Source organism: Ruditapes philippinarum, unplaced genomic scaffold (genome assembly GCF_026571515.1).
Source record: "Ruditapes philippinarum isolate M1 unplaced genomic scaffold, ASM2657151v2 ctg2607_1_1_1_1, whole genome shotgun sequence".
NCBI lineage: Eukaryota > Metazoa > Mollusca > Bivalvia > Venerida > Veneridae > Ruditapes > Ruditapes philippinarum.
Window position 1 is genome coordinate 149,302 of NW_026865605.1, and position 17,500 is coordinate 166,801.

Sequence of the window (17,500 nt, forward strand, 5' to 3'; positions counted from 1 at the left end):
TCTCCCATATATAAATCATAAATAAGTAAATGTTCTGCCTTATATAAATCATAAATAAGCACATGTTCTCCGATACAAATAATTCATAAATAAGTACATGTTCTCTCATATATAAATCATAAATATGTACATGTACATGTTCTCCCATATATAAATCATGGATAAGTACATGTTCTCCCATATATAAATCATAAATATGTACATGTTCTCCCATATATAAATCATGGATAAGTACATGTTCTGCCATATATAAATCATAAATAAGTAAATGTAAATCATAGATAAGTAAATGTTCTGCCATATACAAAATATGATAATTTCTATCCATATATGATAAGCATGATAAGCTAGCATCATATAATGGTCATGTGATGATAAACAATTTTAACAATGCTTGTCATTGATGAGATTTTATACATAACCAAAGTATGTGAATTACACCATAAAATTAAGTGTATCTCTCATTTATACATCATTTTAAAAAGATGAAAACTTTTCTTTTCCATATACAAAAACATATGAATAATGCATAATGTACTTGAATACTTCATAAAATATAATTTTATGAATTATATGTACTGCAACAATTCATATATGACAACTGAAAATTGGAATAAATTATGCTTCTGAAAATATCTTTCCCATAAACTGAAGAAAAATAAGAATTTGTAGAGAATCATTAGAAATGATTGTCATAATCATAAATATTATATAATTTTTGTCAAAATGATGGTGATGTATGTAAACTATATAAGCCATGCAGTCTGTTTAGGCATTTTGTAAAAGATAAATAAAAGTTTCATAAGCTAACTATTGAATATACTGACTAAATAAACCTGTATTCAAATATTTACCCTTAGGTTGGTCTCCTAGACAAGTATTTGACAATAAGTAAATTATAAACAACTACCTTCAAATGAAATCACATTATTAGTATATGTACATTTTATACCATACATGATTAACTTGAATTTACTGAAAAATTTGAATTTACTGAATTTGTGAAAAATCTGGGTAAAATGAACTTTTATAATAGAAACTTTAAGCTAAGGATATTTCAAAGTGTTTAATAATCAATAAATTTAACTAATAAAATTGAAATGGTTGACTTAGAATCTCTTACCCATCAATAATGTGGATTTAGGTTACAAGCAAGGGACTTTGAATTTTTTTATTTGATTGCATGAGTAATCTATCTTTCCAACTGATCTTGGCCTGCACATAGGTGACATGGGTATATTCAGTCACCACCTAGCAGGCGGAGTTATAAACAGATGAAACTTATTTCATCAACAATCTATCATTTCATAGACTGAGATAGATAAAGCTCACCTGGAGGTGGGGCAGGAAGATCAGCTGTAGAATCAGAGACACCGTTAAAACCAGCCTCATTCCATTGTGCCTCACTCAGCTCCTCATCCTCGGTCATAGGCTCACTGGAAATATGATACACCATAATCATAGTAAGAGGCTAAATAATCATCTTAAAATGATATTTAAATTAATATATATATCATTGTTAGATTAAATCTGATATAAACCATGGCCCAGGAATGAAAACAATATTATGCTAGTGTAAAAATATTAAATATTTGCATTATACAAACAATATTGAACTTGCGTAATATGATTTTATTCATCTCATTCAATAAATGTATTTTTGAACTAGTACACTTATTCAATATATATTCTATGTATCTTTATCTTTGATGTTTAACTAAGTGACATTCCATTGACATGAAATAATATCACAAGACCTTATCTAACATGTCATGTTTAGGTTGATCCAATATGCTTTGTTGACTTTTTTTTAAAACAGCTAGTGCAAGTGATGAAAAATACCCAACATTCATAAAAATCAATTAAACTTAAATAATTATGATGGACACATTAATTAATTCTAATTCTAACTTCATTTAAACTTGTTAAACATTTACACATTAAATTGTCAAATATACAGTATCTATTGTAATCTAAAGGCTTTTAAATGTTGTTGTTGTAATATCTGTCAGATACATGCATGTGCAGTGTTTTCATTTGTTATTAAATTATGCATAAATCATAACAAATTAAATAAGTAAAACATAAATATTTCAATCATTCAAACAAATCATAAATTGTGGTCATGAGGACATGATCATAACAATATTGTTGTTTACAACTTTATTTAAAATATGCAAGTTTGTCCACACTCGTCTAATTTTTTGTGAAGTCAATTGACTTTTACCCGATTTTCAACAGCATACTGACAAATAAAACTAATTTATGACCAGAATTAAATGTTCTGTGTGGATAATCCAATAAATCTACATTAATTCATGACTAAAGATAAAGTAAATGTAAAATTAAGTACCATGCAGAATAAACAAAACATTTTCATACACATTATTTACAAACAAAACTTAAAAACTATAATAATAATCTACTATAATACTGGAATTTCTAGCTTAAACAAAACATTTTAGATACAAATATATTTACATACATGTATCAAAGTATATAAACAATGAAATAACCATACAGCAGTCTTTCACATAACCCCTAAACTTAAATTGCATGAGTGCATAGCAAGCAGTGCAGTGGGAAAACAAAAATCATGAAAAATTCCCCTTTCTCTAAATACATTGAAATTAATCTTACTAAACAATCAACATATTTTTACTATGGTAACAGGTTGTAAATTATACACAAATGATTATATCTTTGTCAACACAAACTACAAAATGGTAAAAAAAAAAAATGAAAATAAAATTTTCATGGTAATAATCTAAAATGTGACATGCTTTATTTTCTAATAAAATAAATATCATAATGCAAATATATATATAACAGGAATTGCTTTAACATGGTTTAACCAGATCTTGATATCAATTGTTAAAGACATAATTATATATTGTTTACACTTGTTGAATTTTTGTGACCCCTGGTCTAAATTGTTCATGATAATGTAAGATTCTGAAATTTCAATATTAAAGCACCTTTCTCAGAGATTAATATGACAGGTGCACCCTCACCACACTTAATAACTTCACAGTGTTCATCATTTTTAGGGAAATTTTCAAATTATGTACTGATAGAACAGCCAACAGTGCAGACCGTGATCAGATGGCATGGGTATACTGGCTGATCTTGGTCTGCACTGATCACAAGGGTAGAATTTTTTACCACCTCAGGCTAAGGGTTATTGACAGTTTATAATTGACACACACAAAAACAATAAATAACTGGTAAGCTCACTATAAATTTTTATATTTTTTTCTGTATCTTTATAAAATAAAGCACTTCAGGATCAAGATCTGGTTTTACATGTACAGGTACTTTGGGGTTGGATGTATGTTGCCAAATACTCACATTAAAGGCACTTTTTTACTTTTGCGTGGCTTAGGTTTGGGGCGGTTGCCCCTGAAAGGTTTACAAACATACAAGCAATTATTATCAATATTACATTTACAATTTAAATTGTAGAAGCAGAATTAAAAAATAGTAAAAGCTTTGTTTAAATTCTGGCATATTCTACAGCAAAGAATACAACTACCATCACTACTACAATGATATTTCTTGTCACTTTTTGTCTATTTATTATACCAGTCTATCAAGTGATTTTATGTTGCTTCTATCATTGTCATAATTACTGCTAGGTGTACATAAAAACATGACAGATGAAGAAAATTTAATAAGATTGACTGATTATTAATAATTGTTTAAAACAGTCTATTTAGAATTCAATCACCTGTAGAGAAGTATGGGATGATTGCAGAATTTTTCAAACCAGCATCCACTAAAGATCATGATCCATTACACATATGACAATCAATGAGATTTATAAGACAATGAGATTGTATAAAGACAGTTTCTTTGTTAAAAATGCACTGGTATGAACCTATAATCTAGACCCAAGGCATTGATTAAATTCTTGTTCCATCCCAATGTATCTTTTATCTTCACAAACTTTTTCAATGATTACTTGCAATTGTTTTTCTCCACTAGCCAAAACTTTTAAATTATTCCTAACCTGCCAATTATTAACCTATCTAGAGTACATTAACACAGAAATACCAATATTCACACCTGTCAAAACACAATAAAACAGAATTTGTAAAGAAGTTATGAAAGTTTTGATACCATAGTTGTAATTTATCAGGCAGTATTATTCAATCATACAGGTATAAACATTTAGTTACTGGCAGACAATCAAAGGAAGCTAACATCAAAGTAAATATATCATAATTCTCTATCATCTACCTTTATTACCACGAAACAATTATCACAGAGGTTCTTTTTTATTAATTTCATTGTTAAATATTTTCAAGTAAATGTTATCAATACATGATGCTGTTTAGGTCATTAAGTAATTATTATACTCTCAATTTATGCTGGCTTTTTATCATCATAACTGTACACTTCTTACTTTCCAGAAAACTGAAAAAGGTCATAATCTTCTTGACATCAAGGATGAGGAAAAAACTGAAAACTGTTACAGAACAATAACTTGAGTTGATTATCTAATACATCTACATTGCTGCTGTAACAATTAAACTTTAAATTCAAACACAAAAAGCTAAGCAAATGATTTTGAAACATTGCCCTAAATTAAAACACAAAAAGCTAAGCAAATGGTTTTGAAACATTGCCCTAAAGTCAAACACAAAAAACTAAGCAAATGGTTTTTAAACATTGCCCTAAATTCAAACACAAAGAGCTAAGTTAAATGGATTTAAAACATTGCCCTAAATTCAAACACAAAAAGCTAAGCAAATGGTTTTGAAACATTGCCCTAAATTCAAACACAAAGAGCTAAGTTAAATGGATTTTAAAACATTGCCCTAAATTCAAACACAAAAAGCTAAGCAAATGATTTTTAAACATTGCCCTAAATTCAAACACAAAGAGCTAAGTTAAATGGATTTAAAACATTGACCTAAATTCAAACACAAAAAGCTAAGCAAATGATTTTGAAACATTGCCCTAAATTCAAACACAAAGAGCTAAGTTAAATGGATTTAAAACATTGCCCTAAATTCAAACACAAAAAGCTAAGCAAATGGTTTTGAAACATTGCCCTAAATTCAAACACAAAAAGCTAAGCAAATGGTTTTTAAACATTGCCGTCAATTCAAACACAAGAAGCTTAGCAAATGGTTTTGAAACATAATGCCTTGTTCTTTTACTTGAGGTAGACAGAAACTGTGGTCTGAGATCCATAATGAACTCTATTATGAGATCTACTATTCACTAACAGATTTAAAGTAACCAGCCCTACTATTTGTTATTACCAATAAATAATTTCATATACATGTATGTCGGATGACTTCCATTACAAATATATAATGTGATGTGAGATATTGTGGTAACTAAAATGATAACTAGAAATGTGTCATCATGCCACGGATGCCCCCGCATGCAGCCAAAATTTCAGATGGTGCATTAATTTTTTTTTTTCATTTTAAGTTCAAAGCCCTTAAAACTTTTCAATGTTAACACAAACCATTTCCATACAACGTTCAAGGCACTGAAATTATTCAGTCTTAACCTTTAGAAAAAGCATATTGCATATTTGTAGCCAAAATAATGGCTAAAAGAATGAGTGCTGAAACTGAAAGTTCAAAATTTTTCCAACATTCAGGAAAGATAAGTTTGTCTAAAATCATTGAACCATGACCAAATTCAAACTTAAACTGCTTATTCCTAAGATGTATCTATATTATTTTCAAAGTGAAAGGGACATAACTCTGCCAAAAAACCATCAAACCATGACCAAATTCCAACTTGACCTGCCCATTCCTTTGACATATCCATATGTCAAATTAAAATTGAATATGTAACACTGTTAGGTAGATAATGAACAGAAACTGTAAATTTCATATTATTTTCAAAGTGAAAGGGGCATAACTCTGCCAAAAATCATTGAACCATGACCAAATTTGAACTTGACCTGCGCATTCCATTGACGCATCCATATGTCACGTTTGAGTTGAATGTGTTGTACCTTGAGGGAGATAATGAACGGAAACTGAAAATTTCATATTATTTTCAAAGTAAAAGGGGCATAACTCTGCCAAAAATCATCGAACCACGACCAAATTTGAACTTGACCTGCGCATTCCTTTGACGCATCAATATGTCACGTTTGAGTTGAATGTGTTGTACCTTGAGGGAGATAATGAACGGAAACTGAAAATTTAATATTATTTTCAAAGTGAAAGGGGCATAACTCTGCCAAAAATCATCGAACCATGACCAAATTCGAACTTGACCTGTATTTTCTCATGACATATCCATATGTCAAGTTTGAGTTGATTGTGTTGTACCGTTGGGGAGATAATGAACGGAAACTGAAAATTTCATATTATTTTCAAAGTAAAAGGGGCATAACTCTGCCAAAAATCATCGAACCATAACCAAATTCGAACTTGACCTGTATTTTCTCATAACATATCCATATGTCAAGTTTGAGTTGAATGTGTCCAACCGTTCTTGAGATAATGAACGGAAACTGAAATTTCATATTATTTTCAAAGTAAAAGGGGCATAACTCTGCCAAAAATCATCGAACCATGACCAAATTCGAACTTGACCTGTATTTTCTCATGACATATCCATATGTCAAATTTGAGTTGAATGTGCCCAACCGTTCTTAAGATAATGAACGGAAACTGATGATGACGGAATGACAGAATGACGGAAGGACGGAAGGACGGAAGGACGGAAGGACGGAATGACGGAACAGGGTAACACTATATGCCCCGGCCATTACATGGCGGGGGCATAAAAACATATTTGTGGCAAATTTCATGAAAGAAATTGTTTTATACTGTGTGAAGGTGTATGATAACATACATTATACTGTGGTAACAAACATGAAAGACTCATACTGTGATATCTTACACGTGAAAAATATGTACTGTCGAAACTTACATGAAAGAAACATACTGTGATATCTTACATGTGAAAAATATTCTGCGGTAACTTACATAAAAGAGAAATACTGAGGTAAATTACATGAAAGGAAACATACTGTGCTATCTTACATAAAAGTAACATCCTGTGGTAACTTACATTACAGAAACATTCTTAGTAATTTACATACAGAGAGAATGAAAAAACTTATGTGAAAGAGAAATACTGAGGTAACTTACATGAAAGATCGAGACATACTGGGGTAACTTATATGTAAAAGACATAGCAGGAGGACACATTATGTGGTAACTTACATGAGAGAAACTGCACGTGTAGATTGTAGATTCCCACAATCATCATAAGTCTCCTCCACCTCTGTCCATCCATGCTGTTCCTTCTCTGTGGTAACTATAAACAACACAAATAACAATGGTAAAATGTTATCTTAATTTAAACATCAAAAACATAACTTTTTAAAACCAGTTATACATGGGGATTTTAATATTTCTCCTTTTATGAGTGCCGACATGCAGTAATCATCTGATCATTTTAAAGGAATTAAAGCTGAAATATTCTGAATGTAAATTTTATAAAACAATTTTCAAATCAAGAGGACTATATAGGTCAAAGCAACTTTAGTTACAAGTATTACTAGGACTATTACCTCTGAACCTTTTGAGGGTATAGAACAAAATCGCAGTCTGCAGAGACACTATATGATACTTTGTACAATCTTTTTAAAAATCATTCTAGAATTCTATTAGATTTAAATCTTTCTTTTACATCTATGACAATTGATTTTTACAAACTTATGTTCAAAAATATGTAAATGGCCTACAATATTTGTACCACTGCTTATAATTTCAATATGTGGAATCATGTGCCAGGGTTCTATGATATGAGAAATAGAGGAACTAGAAACATGGTAATTTATAAATAATCAGACAATAATCATTCACTAAAACAACTTCTGTTTTTCTTCTTAGCACTCAAACTATTATTTATTTTTTACAGTCATGATCACTTTTAGACTTAATTTATAAATGTTACATAATTATAAAATAATGATTCTTTTCTAAACAGATGGAACAAGTTATTTTAAAAGACAGACTTGCATAATATAACTAATTAAGTGTATACTTTTGAGACAGGAAAATTCTGTATATCAATTTTGGTTCTAAATTTTTAGCCTAGAACAGTTTGATTAAGATAAATCAGGTGTTATTTACTTAATGGTATCATTTCTAATGATTGACAGAATGACCAATTACTGACCATAATATACATGTAATTTGTCATTAATGGGACGATATGACATTCAGGGAATGTACAAACTGGTTGTAAAACAAACCACTTGACATTTATATGGTGCACAAATAGTGTATCCTTGTGAACATGAAACATAACAGTCCCTTGTTGTGATAACTACTGCTGCAATATTGATACAGTAAATATCAATTAAACATTGAACACTTAAATTATACAGATACATGCAAAGTAGTAACATTCATTTTATAACTTGTTACAGACATTTATATCATCTTTAGTAATTAATAATCTCCTACTCAATGTTAAGGATATTGGAATAATAATTATACCAATATCCTTAACATTGAGAAGGAGATCTAAGGGGCCAGTTACACAGACGGTCGGTCCCCAATCGGTCATTTAATTTTAAATTTACACGCTGTTATGATCGGTTGTCATGCGTGATTTTATTTCTGGTTTTCTGTGTAAACGGCCATTGGTGACAGAAAGCAAACTCAAACGGGGTTGGGTCGGTGATGAAAATGCTGAAATACTGTCGGTTTTCATCGTTTGCAAATCGGAGCTAAATCGGGCGTAACGCTGATTAATCGGTGTTTGATAGCTAGTCATCAGTGGTTAAACACTTAAATTTCTGTCAGATATGGCCGGTGATTCATATTTGGTTATCTTTGTCCGATCGGCGATATCGGTGATTAAGAGCTTGCATATCTCGTGATATAGGTTGCTGTCGGTTATTTGTAAAATATTTTCACCGATCGAGAATTTTAAACATGTTTGAAAATCCCAATCGGTAATTTTTCACCGATGAAACTTATCTTTCCCCAATAGCAGTTGATAGGTGGAAAACAAGTGACCAATAGGTGATATCGGTGTTAAATACGTTGTCATCGGTTCACTCCATAATTTGGCTAAAAAAACTACCGATCAATCACCGATGGCTCTGTGTAACTGGGGTGTAAGCTTCATTAGTGTTTTATACATTGACATATAGCTGATTTATATGTATATTTGTAATATTCCCCTTCCCATGTTTGAAACAGCATCTTATCCCATAATAATCAATGAAAATATTTTAACTGAGAATGATTTTTGGGATGATAAGATCTTTTAACATACATGTAATGCATGTTAATTTTTTTACAATTTGATCTGAATTTGCAAAATTTGCAAACTTATAATTTGAATAAACACTGTACATAATGTACATGATATTTTAAGCATTGTAATTAGGTGGTTAAATTATACAGTGAATAGAAACTTGATCATTGAAATAAACCATTTAATGACATGGGAATTTCCCATTGCTTTAGGTAAGTATTCTATCACATTTCTAAATCTTTTATGGTTTAACAAAAATGTGAACAGGTATTCCCCATACAATTTAACATAATTATGGCTACTAGGTCACAAGAAATATTTGTTTTGTTTCAATTACAGTCTAATATTTACTTCAAACTTATATTTCATAATTATTGCATTCATGTCGTTTGACTTAAATATATGACATAAAGTATATTAAATTTTGCAAATTTTGCAAATAATAATCATGATATATTATCATAATAATAACAACTTGTGTTTTATCATTTTGTCATAATTTTTTATTTGATTTGTATATATGTTTAAACAATAACAAGAGGGCCATGATGGCCCTGAGGTCGCTCACCTGTATATAGGCCCCCCACCCCCGGGCCAATTTTTACCCAAGGGCTTTTATTTGTTTATTTGAACAGACTTGGTAGACACCCATAAGAAGATGTTTCATGCTAAACATCTAAAATCTAGCTCATTGGCATTTTTAAAAGAAGATTTTTAAAGTTTTTACTATACACAGATAGTTAAAAACAATGGGGCAGGGCAAGTTTTGCCCCCCGGGCGTTTATTTTAACAAACTTTGTAGATATTTACTTAAAGATGTTTCATGCTTAATATCTAAACTCTAGCTATTTGGGTTTTTCCAAAGAAGATTTTTAAGTTTTTGCTATACACATATAAGGAAAATCAATGACCCCCCCCCCGGGCGGGGCCAGTTTTGACCCCAGGGCTTTTATTTGAACATACTTGGTAGACACCCATTAGAACAGGTTTCATGCTAAATATCTTAGCTCTAGCTCTTTGAGTTCTTTAAAAGAAGATTTTTTAAGTTTTTACTATATGCATATAGGGAAAATCACTGACCCCCTTGGGCGGGGCCAATTTTGACCCCAGAGCTTTTATTTGAACAAACTTGGTAGACACTCATTAGAAGATGTTTCATGCTAAATATCTTAGCTCTAGCTCTTTGGGTTCTTTAAAAGAAGATTTTTTAAGTTTTTACTATATGCATATAGGGAAAATCTATGACCCCCTGGGGCAGGGTCAATTTTGACCCCAGGGCTTTTATTTGAACAAACTTGGTAGACATTCACTAGAAGATGTTTCATGCCAAATATCTAAGCTCTAGCTCTTACGGTTCTTTAAAAGAAGATTTTTTAAAGTTTTTACAATATGCATATAGGGAAAATCAATGACCCCCAGGGGCGGGGCCAATTTTGACCCCAGGGCTTTTATTTGAACAAGCTTGGTAGACACTCACTAGAAGATGTTTCATGCCAAATATCTAAGCTCTAGCTCTTATGGTTTTTTAAAAGAAGATATTTAAAGTTTTTTCTTTTGGTTGCCATGGCAACCAGAGTTCTGCATGGAATTAAATTCTTTGAACAATTTTTAAAGGTGACCACCAAAGGAACATTCCTGTGAAGTTTGGATGAAATTGGCTCAGTGGTTTATGAGGAGATGTCATTTAAAGCAAAAGTTTACGGACGGACGGACGACGGACGGACGGACGCCGGACGGACGGACGCCGGACGAAAAGCGATCACAAAAGCTCACCCTGTCACTTTGTGACAGGTGAGCTAAAAATTTCAAAAGCAAGGTCAGTCATTTAATGAAAATATAAAACACATCAGTGGATCAACATTCAGTCTTTTCAAATCTTTCACTTGCAGTATTTTCAGGACCAGTACCGTTGGTCTAACATGTGGTTAAGGCTTCCTCCTTCGGATCAGGAGTTTGAAGGTTCGAGCCCCACAGGGAGCGTTAATTGAAGGATGAAATGTTTCTCGTGGAACCTGTTCCAAAATGGCTGCTTTGTGAGCCGCAAGGTAGGTAAAATGAATGGTTACCGATTTCTATCCGCCTCAGGCGCCTGGCATAGTTGTAGGAGTTGGGAGGTACCAGGTATGCAAGCAAAAGTCAAAAATGGCTGGCCCTTTTAGTAGGGGTGACACTATAATAAACAAGAGCCATGTCAACATGGCCATCCCCCGCCGAATGTGTTTGCTCATCGGAAGAATGTATATGTAATAGAGCGGAATAATTCCATTTTAAGAGGTCTTTTGGTAATGAAAACTGATGGCTATAGTGATTACAGATTTGAAACCTATGTGAATACTGATGGCTGAAAATAACAAAGGGCAATTACTGAAAAATAATGCAGGGTAGGTTATCATTGTGTGCTGCATCCCTCCTCAGTAAAATCTATCCACCTATGAAGTTTCAAGTTGATACCTCAAATACTTTTTGAGAAAAAAATTGAATTGAAAAATTAAGTATGAAAAAGAACAAAGGGCAATAACTCAAAAATTATAAAAGGTAGAGTTATCATTCTTGTGCAGTGCACACCTCCTGAGTGAGATCTATGCACCTATGAAGTTTCATTTTGATATCTCAAAGGCTTTTTGAGTTATGCTCTGGACAAAAATTAATTTTGAAAAATAACAAAGGGCAATAACTCAAAAATAATGCTGGGTAGAGTTATCATTCTTAAGCACTGCACTCCTCCTCAATGAGATCCATCCACCTTTGAAGTTTCAAGTTGATACCTCAAATACTTTTTGAGATAAGCTCTGGACAAAATAGCATGAAAAAAAAACAAAGGGCAATAACTCAAAAATTGTATAGGGAAGAGTTATCATTCTTGGGCACAACATTCCTCCTCAATAAGATCTATCCACCTATGACATTTCATGTTGATATCTCAAACACTTTTTGAGTTATGCTCCACTCAGGTGAAAAATTAGGTATGAAAAATAACAAAGGGCAATAACTCAAAAATTATGAAAGGTAGAGTTATCATTCTTGTGCACTGCACACCTCCTGAGTGAGATCTATGCACCTATGAAGTTTCATGTTAATATCTCATAGGCTTTTGGAGTTATGCTCTGGACAAAAATCAATCTTGAAAAATAACAAAGGACAATAACTCAAAAATCATGCACGGTAGAGTTATCATTCTTGTGCACTGCACTCCTCCTCAATGAGGTCTATCCACCTATGAAGTTTCAAGTTGATAACTCAAATACTTTTAGAGATATGCTCCGGACAAAAATGTCGGACGGAAGGACGGACGGACGGAAGGACGGACGGAAGGACAGAAGGTCGGACGGACGGAGACTATTTCTATATCCTCCGCCGAAAATTTTCGGCGGGGGATAACAAGACCTTTCATTTTTCCTGGTGACAGGAGAAAAAACCCTTTAAATTTTTTACTAAATGATTTGGTAGTCTGTTCCCCACCATTAGATTTGATAATTTAGTGGTTTGTTGCCCTCTTAAAAAATATCTGTTCTTAGCTGTATGTGATTTTTCATGCTCTTATCAAACATGTGCGAAACATTTTCAACGTGAGTCCAATGTAAATTTCACTTATCAACATGATCAAATAGAAACATTTCATCTTTACAGATCTTACTAACTCTCTTTAAAATTTGTGATTTAAAAACCTTAAAAAAAATCTCAATGAAAACAACATCACAATTTTCCATCACTTTCTTTTTCTTTTAAAGTGACTGTAATACAAGAAATAATAATGTTGATAACATAATTTTAACATGATCATAACCAAATGCTGTTGTACATTATTTTTGAAATTTAAACAGTTATTTGTGATACTGTTGTGATATTTGCTATTTCCTACCTAGTTAACTTCAGCATTCTGATTTTTTCTTAAAGGCTGTGAGGACAATTAATACTCTTGTGTAACAAGAGTTTGAGGACACAATATCTAAAGCAGATTGTCACCTTTATAAGAGCGACACTTGTAGTGTTAAGAAAATATGGAAAAGCTATGCAGTTTAGTTAAATATAGCAGTGACAAGGGATATGAAACAAGTTCAAAAGGGACATAACTCCAAAAATATTGCTTTCATAATTATGCCCCTTGTCTAACAACTGTACCTTTCCATGATAAGCAAATATTTCAAGATTCATATTGATAACTTTTAAAATGTTTGAAAACTGGGCTATACTAAAGTTTTTTGCAAGATGACAATGATAAAATTAATGCCACAGCAATCCTAATAATTTCATATTAGACAAGAACTATTAACCCATTACCCCATGAGCATTCTGTGAAATATGGCTGTTTTCATTGAAAAGTCTCCCATTACAAGTTCAAGTTGCTATAAAACTGCTTCAATACATCCCCCTTCTGGCAACCCCCTGATGTATCTTTTGGATGGGGGACGGCGCAGAAAAAGTGGTCAATTTTTTAAACAACATTTCTCAAACAAAAACAAGTGTTTTGGGGCCTAAATAAATGCAGGCAATTTTTCACCATTTGAGAAAGCAAAAAGGGGGGTGGTGAAGAAGGCGTATATATCTGGTAATGGGTTAAATGACTCCTTGGTCTACCACTGTCATATCAAACAGATAGTATACTTGCACATCTATTTAAATTATTTCAAGACTGGACTTATCCCTTTAAAGTTCCCTTTCTAATCTGAAGGATTCCTTTGTCATTTTGATAAAGAAAAATACATGTAACATTTCATTTTTAGCATATCTGAACTTGACACTTCACACAGAAGTACTTTGTAATTACATTTCTCATTCAAATTCTTAATTCTGACAGTACATTATCAGTTTAACCTAATAATCTGCTCTATTTGTGTAATAGACTTGCCCAAGTTCTTTAAAATATGGAACAGTCCATCAAAAGTTTTAGGGTTTTTAATATGAAATTACAAAATCTAAGCTACCAACAGTAAAAATCTTACGGTCAGACTGAACAAAACTGTGCAGGCAGAGTAATTTTGTGGTAAAGGCTAAACAATTTTTGTTAAGGGTGAAAAAAGGCAAAAATTACAATAACTAAAACCTAGAATTTAGACATATTTGTTCAAAATGTCGGCAATAATAAACAAAAGATACTAGCTTGATAAAGAGATATAAAGGAAATGTATCTTAAGTGATGTAGACTAAACAGTCCTGAGTACAACAGGAAACAAAGGACAAAGTACAACATATTCCTCAATTATACTTTCATCATGAAGTATATTACATATCAAATATGACTATGTTACTTTTCCTAACCTTAAGTTTTTATATAATGGTTTTCTAGTTTAAAGAATATTTCTCTGAGTATAGGAGCTATATGGAGCTAAAATACCCACAGTTTTGCTGATGACATATTCAAATTTTGTTCATAAAATTGTTATAGTAATTGAAGAAATGTTGACTTTAGGTAAAGTTTCAATACGAATTTATCTCATTTACTTTAAACTCTACCCTTGTAAATGGTAACATTTGGACAGTTGCAGTTTGTCGTCTGACAATTAGATTATTCTTCATGATAAATTGCAGATATTTAATTCACCACAAATACATTCATATTCTATATAAAATGTGAGTAAAGTACACCAATATTATATATAACAACAGCCTGTCTCGGGACAATGAACAGCAAAAGGAAGTATTTTAACATATTTTGACGTTAACATTCAAGTGATTAAAGAAACAAAATCTTAAGTATGATAAGTGTCCATGTACAAATCACCTCTATCTAAAAATATTCTTCCTGTTGTATTCAACACATCACTATGGTAACCTTTTAAATCCTGATCAAATAAAAACTTAATAATTTATACAAAATTTCTTGAGGACTTTATAATGCACCGCAAAAAAATGGCAGAGGCATAATTATAGGCTCAGTACAGTGTCCATCCTTCATTTTACCCAATCTGAGGGGAATTTATAGACATGTTACAGTTTGTGTGCAAGTTAACATTATGTCTCAGAAATTGTAGTTTTTTGTATTGAAAAAGTAGTTTGTGAGGACAGGTTGAAAGAACAACCATATAATGACATTAATGTCTATCTCCTAAGAAAGGGCATCCTTCCTTTATCCATCCACACTGCGTCCATCCATACCGGGCATTAAGGTATGGATTAAGGTGGATTTTGAAATAATTTCGCATACATGCTCATGTGTAGCACTGACTGATACTATGTGTGGCACATTTGAATCGAAGGTCTCAAGCTAAAAGGTCAAGGTCACATTTGTCTGTCAAAAGTCATTATTAGATGAAGGTGTGTTGTGCATAAATTTGATACATGTATTTATCACACACCCTTGCCGATTTTGCGACTACGTGCATATATTTTGACGTGACCTCATTAGCGTTATACAAACATAGTTTAAAGATGCGCTAAATGTTAGCGTTATACTATAGGTGCGTTAATGAAAAATTACTCTTATTTCACTTTAAACGGTCTTTATTTTGGGTATGTGATAAATAGAATATTAGATTCGTGTAAGTTCATTACTGAATTTATTGCACTCGTTGAATAAAATAATATTATGCTCACCAATGGCTCGCATAATATAATTTAATTCAACTCGTGCAATAAATTCAGTATTGAACTAAGTCTTACGCTCATTCAATATCCTCTATTTATGGATGGATTTTGAAATAATTACTAGTATACAAAAATATACTTCTAAAGATGACAGTCATGTAGTGAACAATATCCTGTTTATTGTCCCAAAGATAAAGGTCAAAAGTCATGATATCAAAGTGCACTAGTGACAAATTTTACAATAACCTCAATTAAACTTTTAAGGTAAAATTTCATATAGGTACATGGATGGTCAAGTCTCTTTAATAATTCATGGATGGACTTGTCTGACTTGTCATAGACTTTTCGCAACAAAACCTGAATTTCATAGTGACAAAGCTGATGGTCTATACATGGATGTCAAAATAGTTCATTGATGGTTAAATTATGTCTGGTCATATATTTGCCATCCAATCATGGATGCTTAACACTATGAGGATAAAAGTTCTGAAAGTATTTTTGTTGTTGATGTTTAAGGAGTAATCATGCATTGGTTGTAAGTCAAAGGTCATGTTCCATATTTGTCTAGCTGTAGGGTCATTTGTCTGTTTCAAATGACAATTCTATTCTATACTGGGATCCTACATGTTTACCGGACAATCAGTTTACTGGACAAAATCTATTCCTGTCAAATAAGGCTTTATTTTTTGCTTCAATTCAAAAATCATCCAGTCTGAATCGTACACACACTTTCTACTGCAAAGTAAATAACAACAAAACCACTCTCAGGCAAATATTGTTGATTCAGTTCTTTATTTACTAACAATTATTACCCTTTAGTTTACTAGTTATTCCATGACCTGGTCATGCGGGGGAATAATCTGTTCTGCGCATTCCCGAAAATTGAGGCCCTTTAAATGGGTTATTTAACTTATTTTAGATAGATTTTACTTTTAATTCTTCTCAAAGTTAACTCGGGAGACAATCGTTACATATGTTAAGGATAAAAAGTAATTTTATTTCGTTCAAACAATATCTTGTTGTTGTCTTTAACAAAGAAATGCAAATTAAAAGTAAAAAACATATAAGGAAATGGGTTAGGCCCATGAGAGGAAACTCTACATGAAATGTACAAAAAATAGACTTTATGGCTTTTGCAACATGCTACATGATGATCAAAAGGAAACTGTATGAGAAAGAACAGAATTCCATTTGAATATCAAAATGTGTCAAACTTTTCAGGATCATGAAGAATCAGTATGTTAATTGAGTTAATAGTTTTTATTTCAATTACACCCCTATATTGGCCTCTTCGTAACAAACATGGCTGCTGTGTCTATTTTTAGTGACATACTGGTTTTTTTCCAGTATCTTAACATTGCCATTCAATAGTCGTAATTTCCTTGCTTAATTTCAATTTAACACTTCAAAAATTTTTGAAACACAATGTCTGGTAAATTGAGTTGTCTACATGATTTTTTTCCTCTTTTAATGCCCTACTTTAAAGACACATTTCTACGGTCAAATGTTTAATTTTATGTTTGATAAAGGAATGTTTACGTATATTAATAACCCACAATTATTTGGGTAAAATTTCATTCTTTTCTATTATTTTAAATAAAAGTTACAACGAAACAACATCATATTTTGTCCGGTAATATGTAGGATCCCAGTATACATAATTATGTGAATATTATATTGTAAGAGAAAAATTTCTTTTACATTAAATCAATCC

At 31.8% G+C, this 17,500-nt stretch overlaps 1 protein-coding gene across 9 annotated transcripts in view; it reads right to left on the reverse strand.

The window, feature by feature from the left end:
• The window catches only part of LOC132729718 (FYN-binding protein 1-like), a 56,467-nt gene that overhangs the window by 27,935 nt on the left and 11,032 nt on the right, over positions 1-17,500 (reverse strand). For 6 of the 9 annotated variants that reach the window (XM_060715544.1, XM_060715546.1, XM_060715542.1 and 3 more), the window contains 4 exons: positions 7,212-7,305; positions 3,352-3,402; positions 1,333-1,436; positions 855-869 (listed from right to left, as the gene is read on the reverse strand). In XM_060715544.1, coding sequence (XP_060571527.1) covers positions 855-869; positions 1,333-1,436; positions 3,352-3,402; positions 7,212-7,305 — 264 coding nt within the window. The remainder of the gene's footprint in view (positions 1-854; positions 870-1,332; positions 1,437-3,351; positions 3,403-7,211; positions 7,306-17,500) is intronic. The other 3 variants (XM_060715543.1, XM_060715540.1, XM_060715547.1) reach the window with 3 other exon arrangements.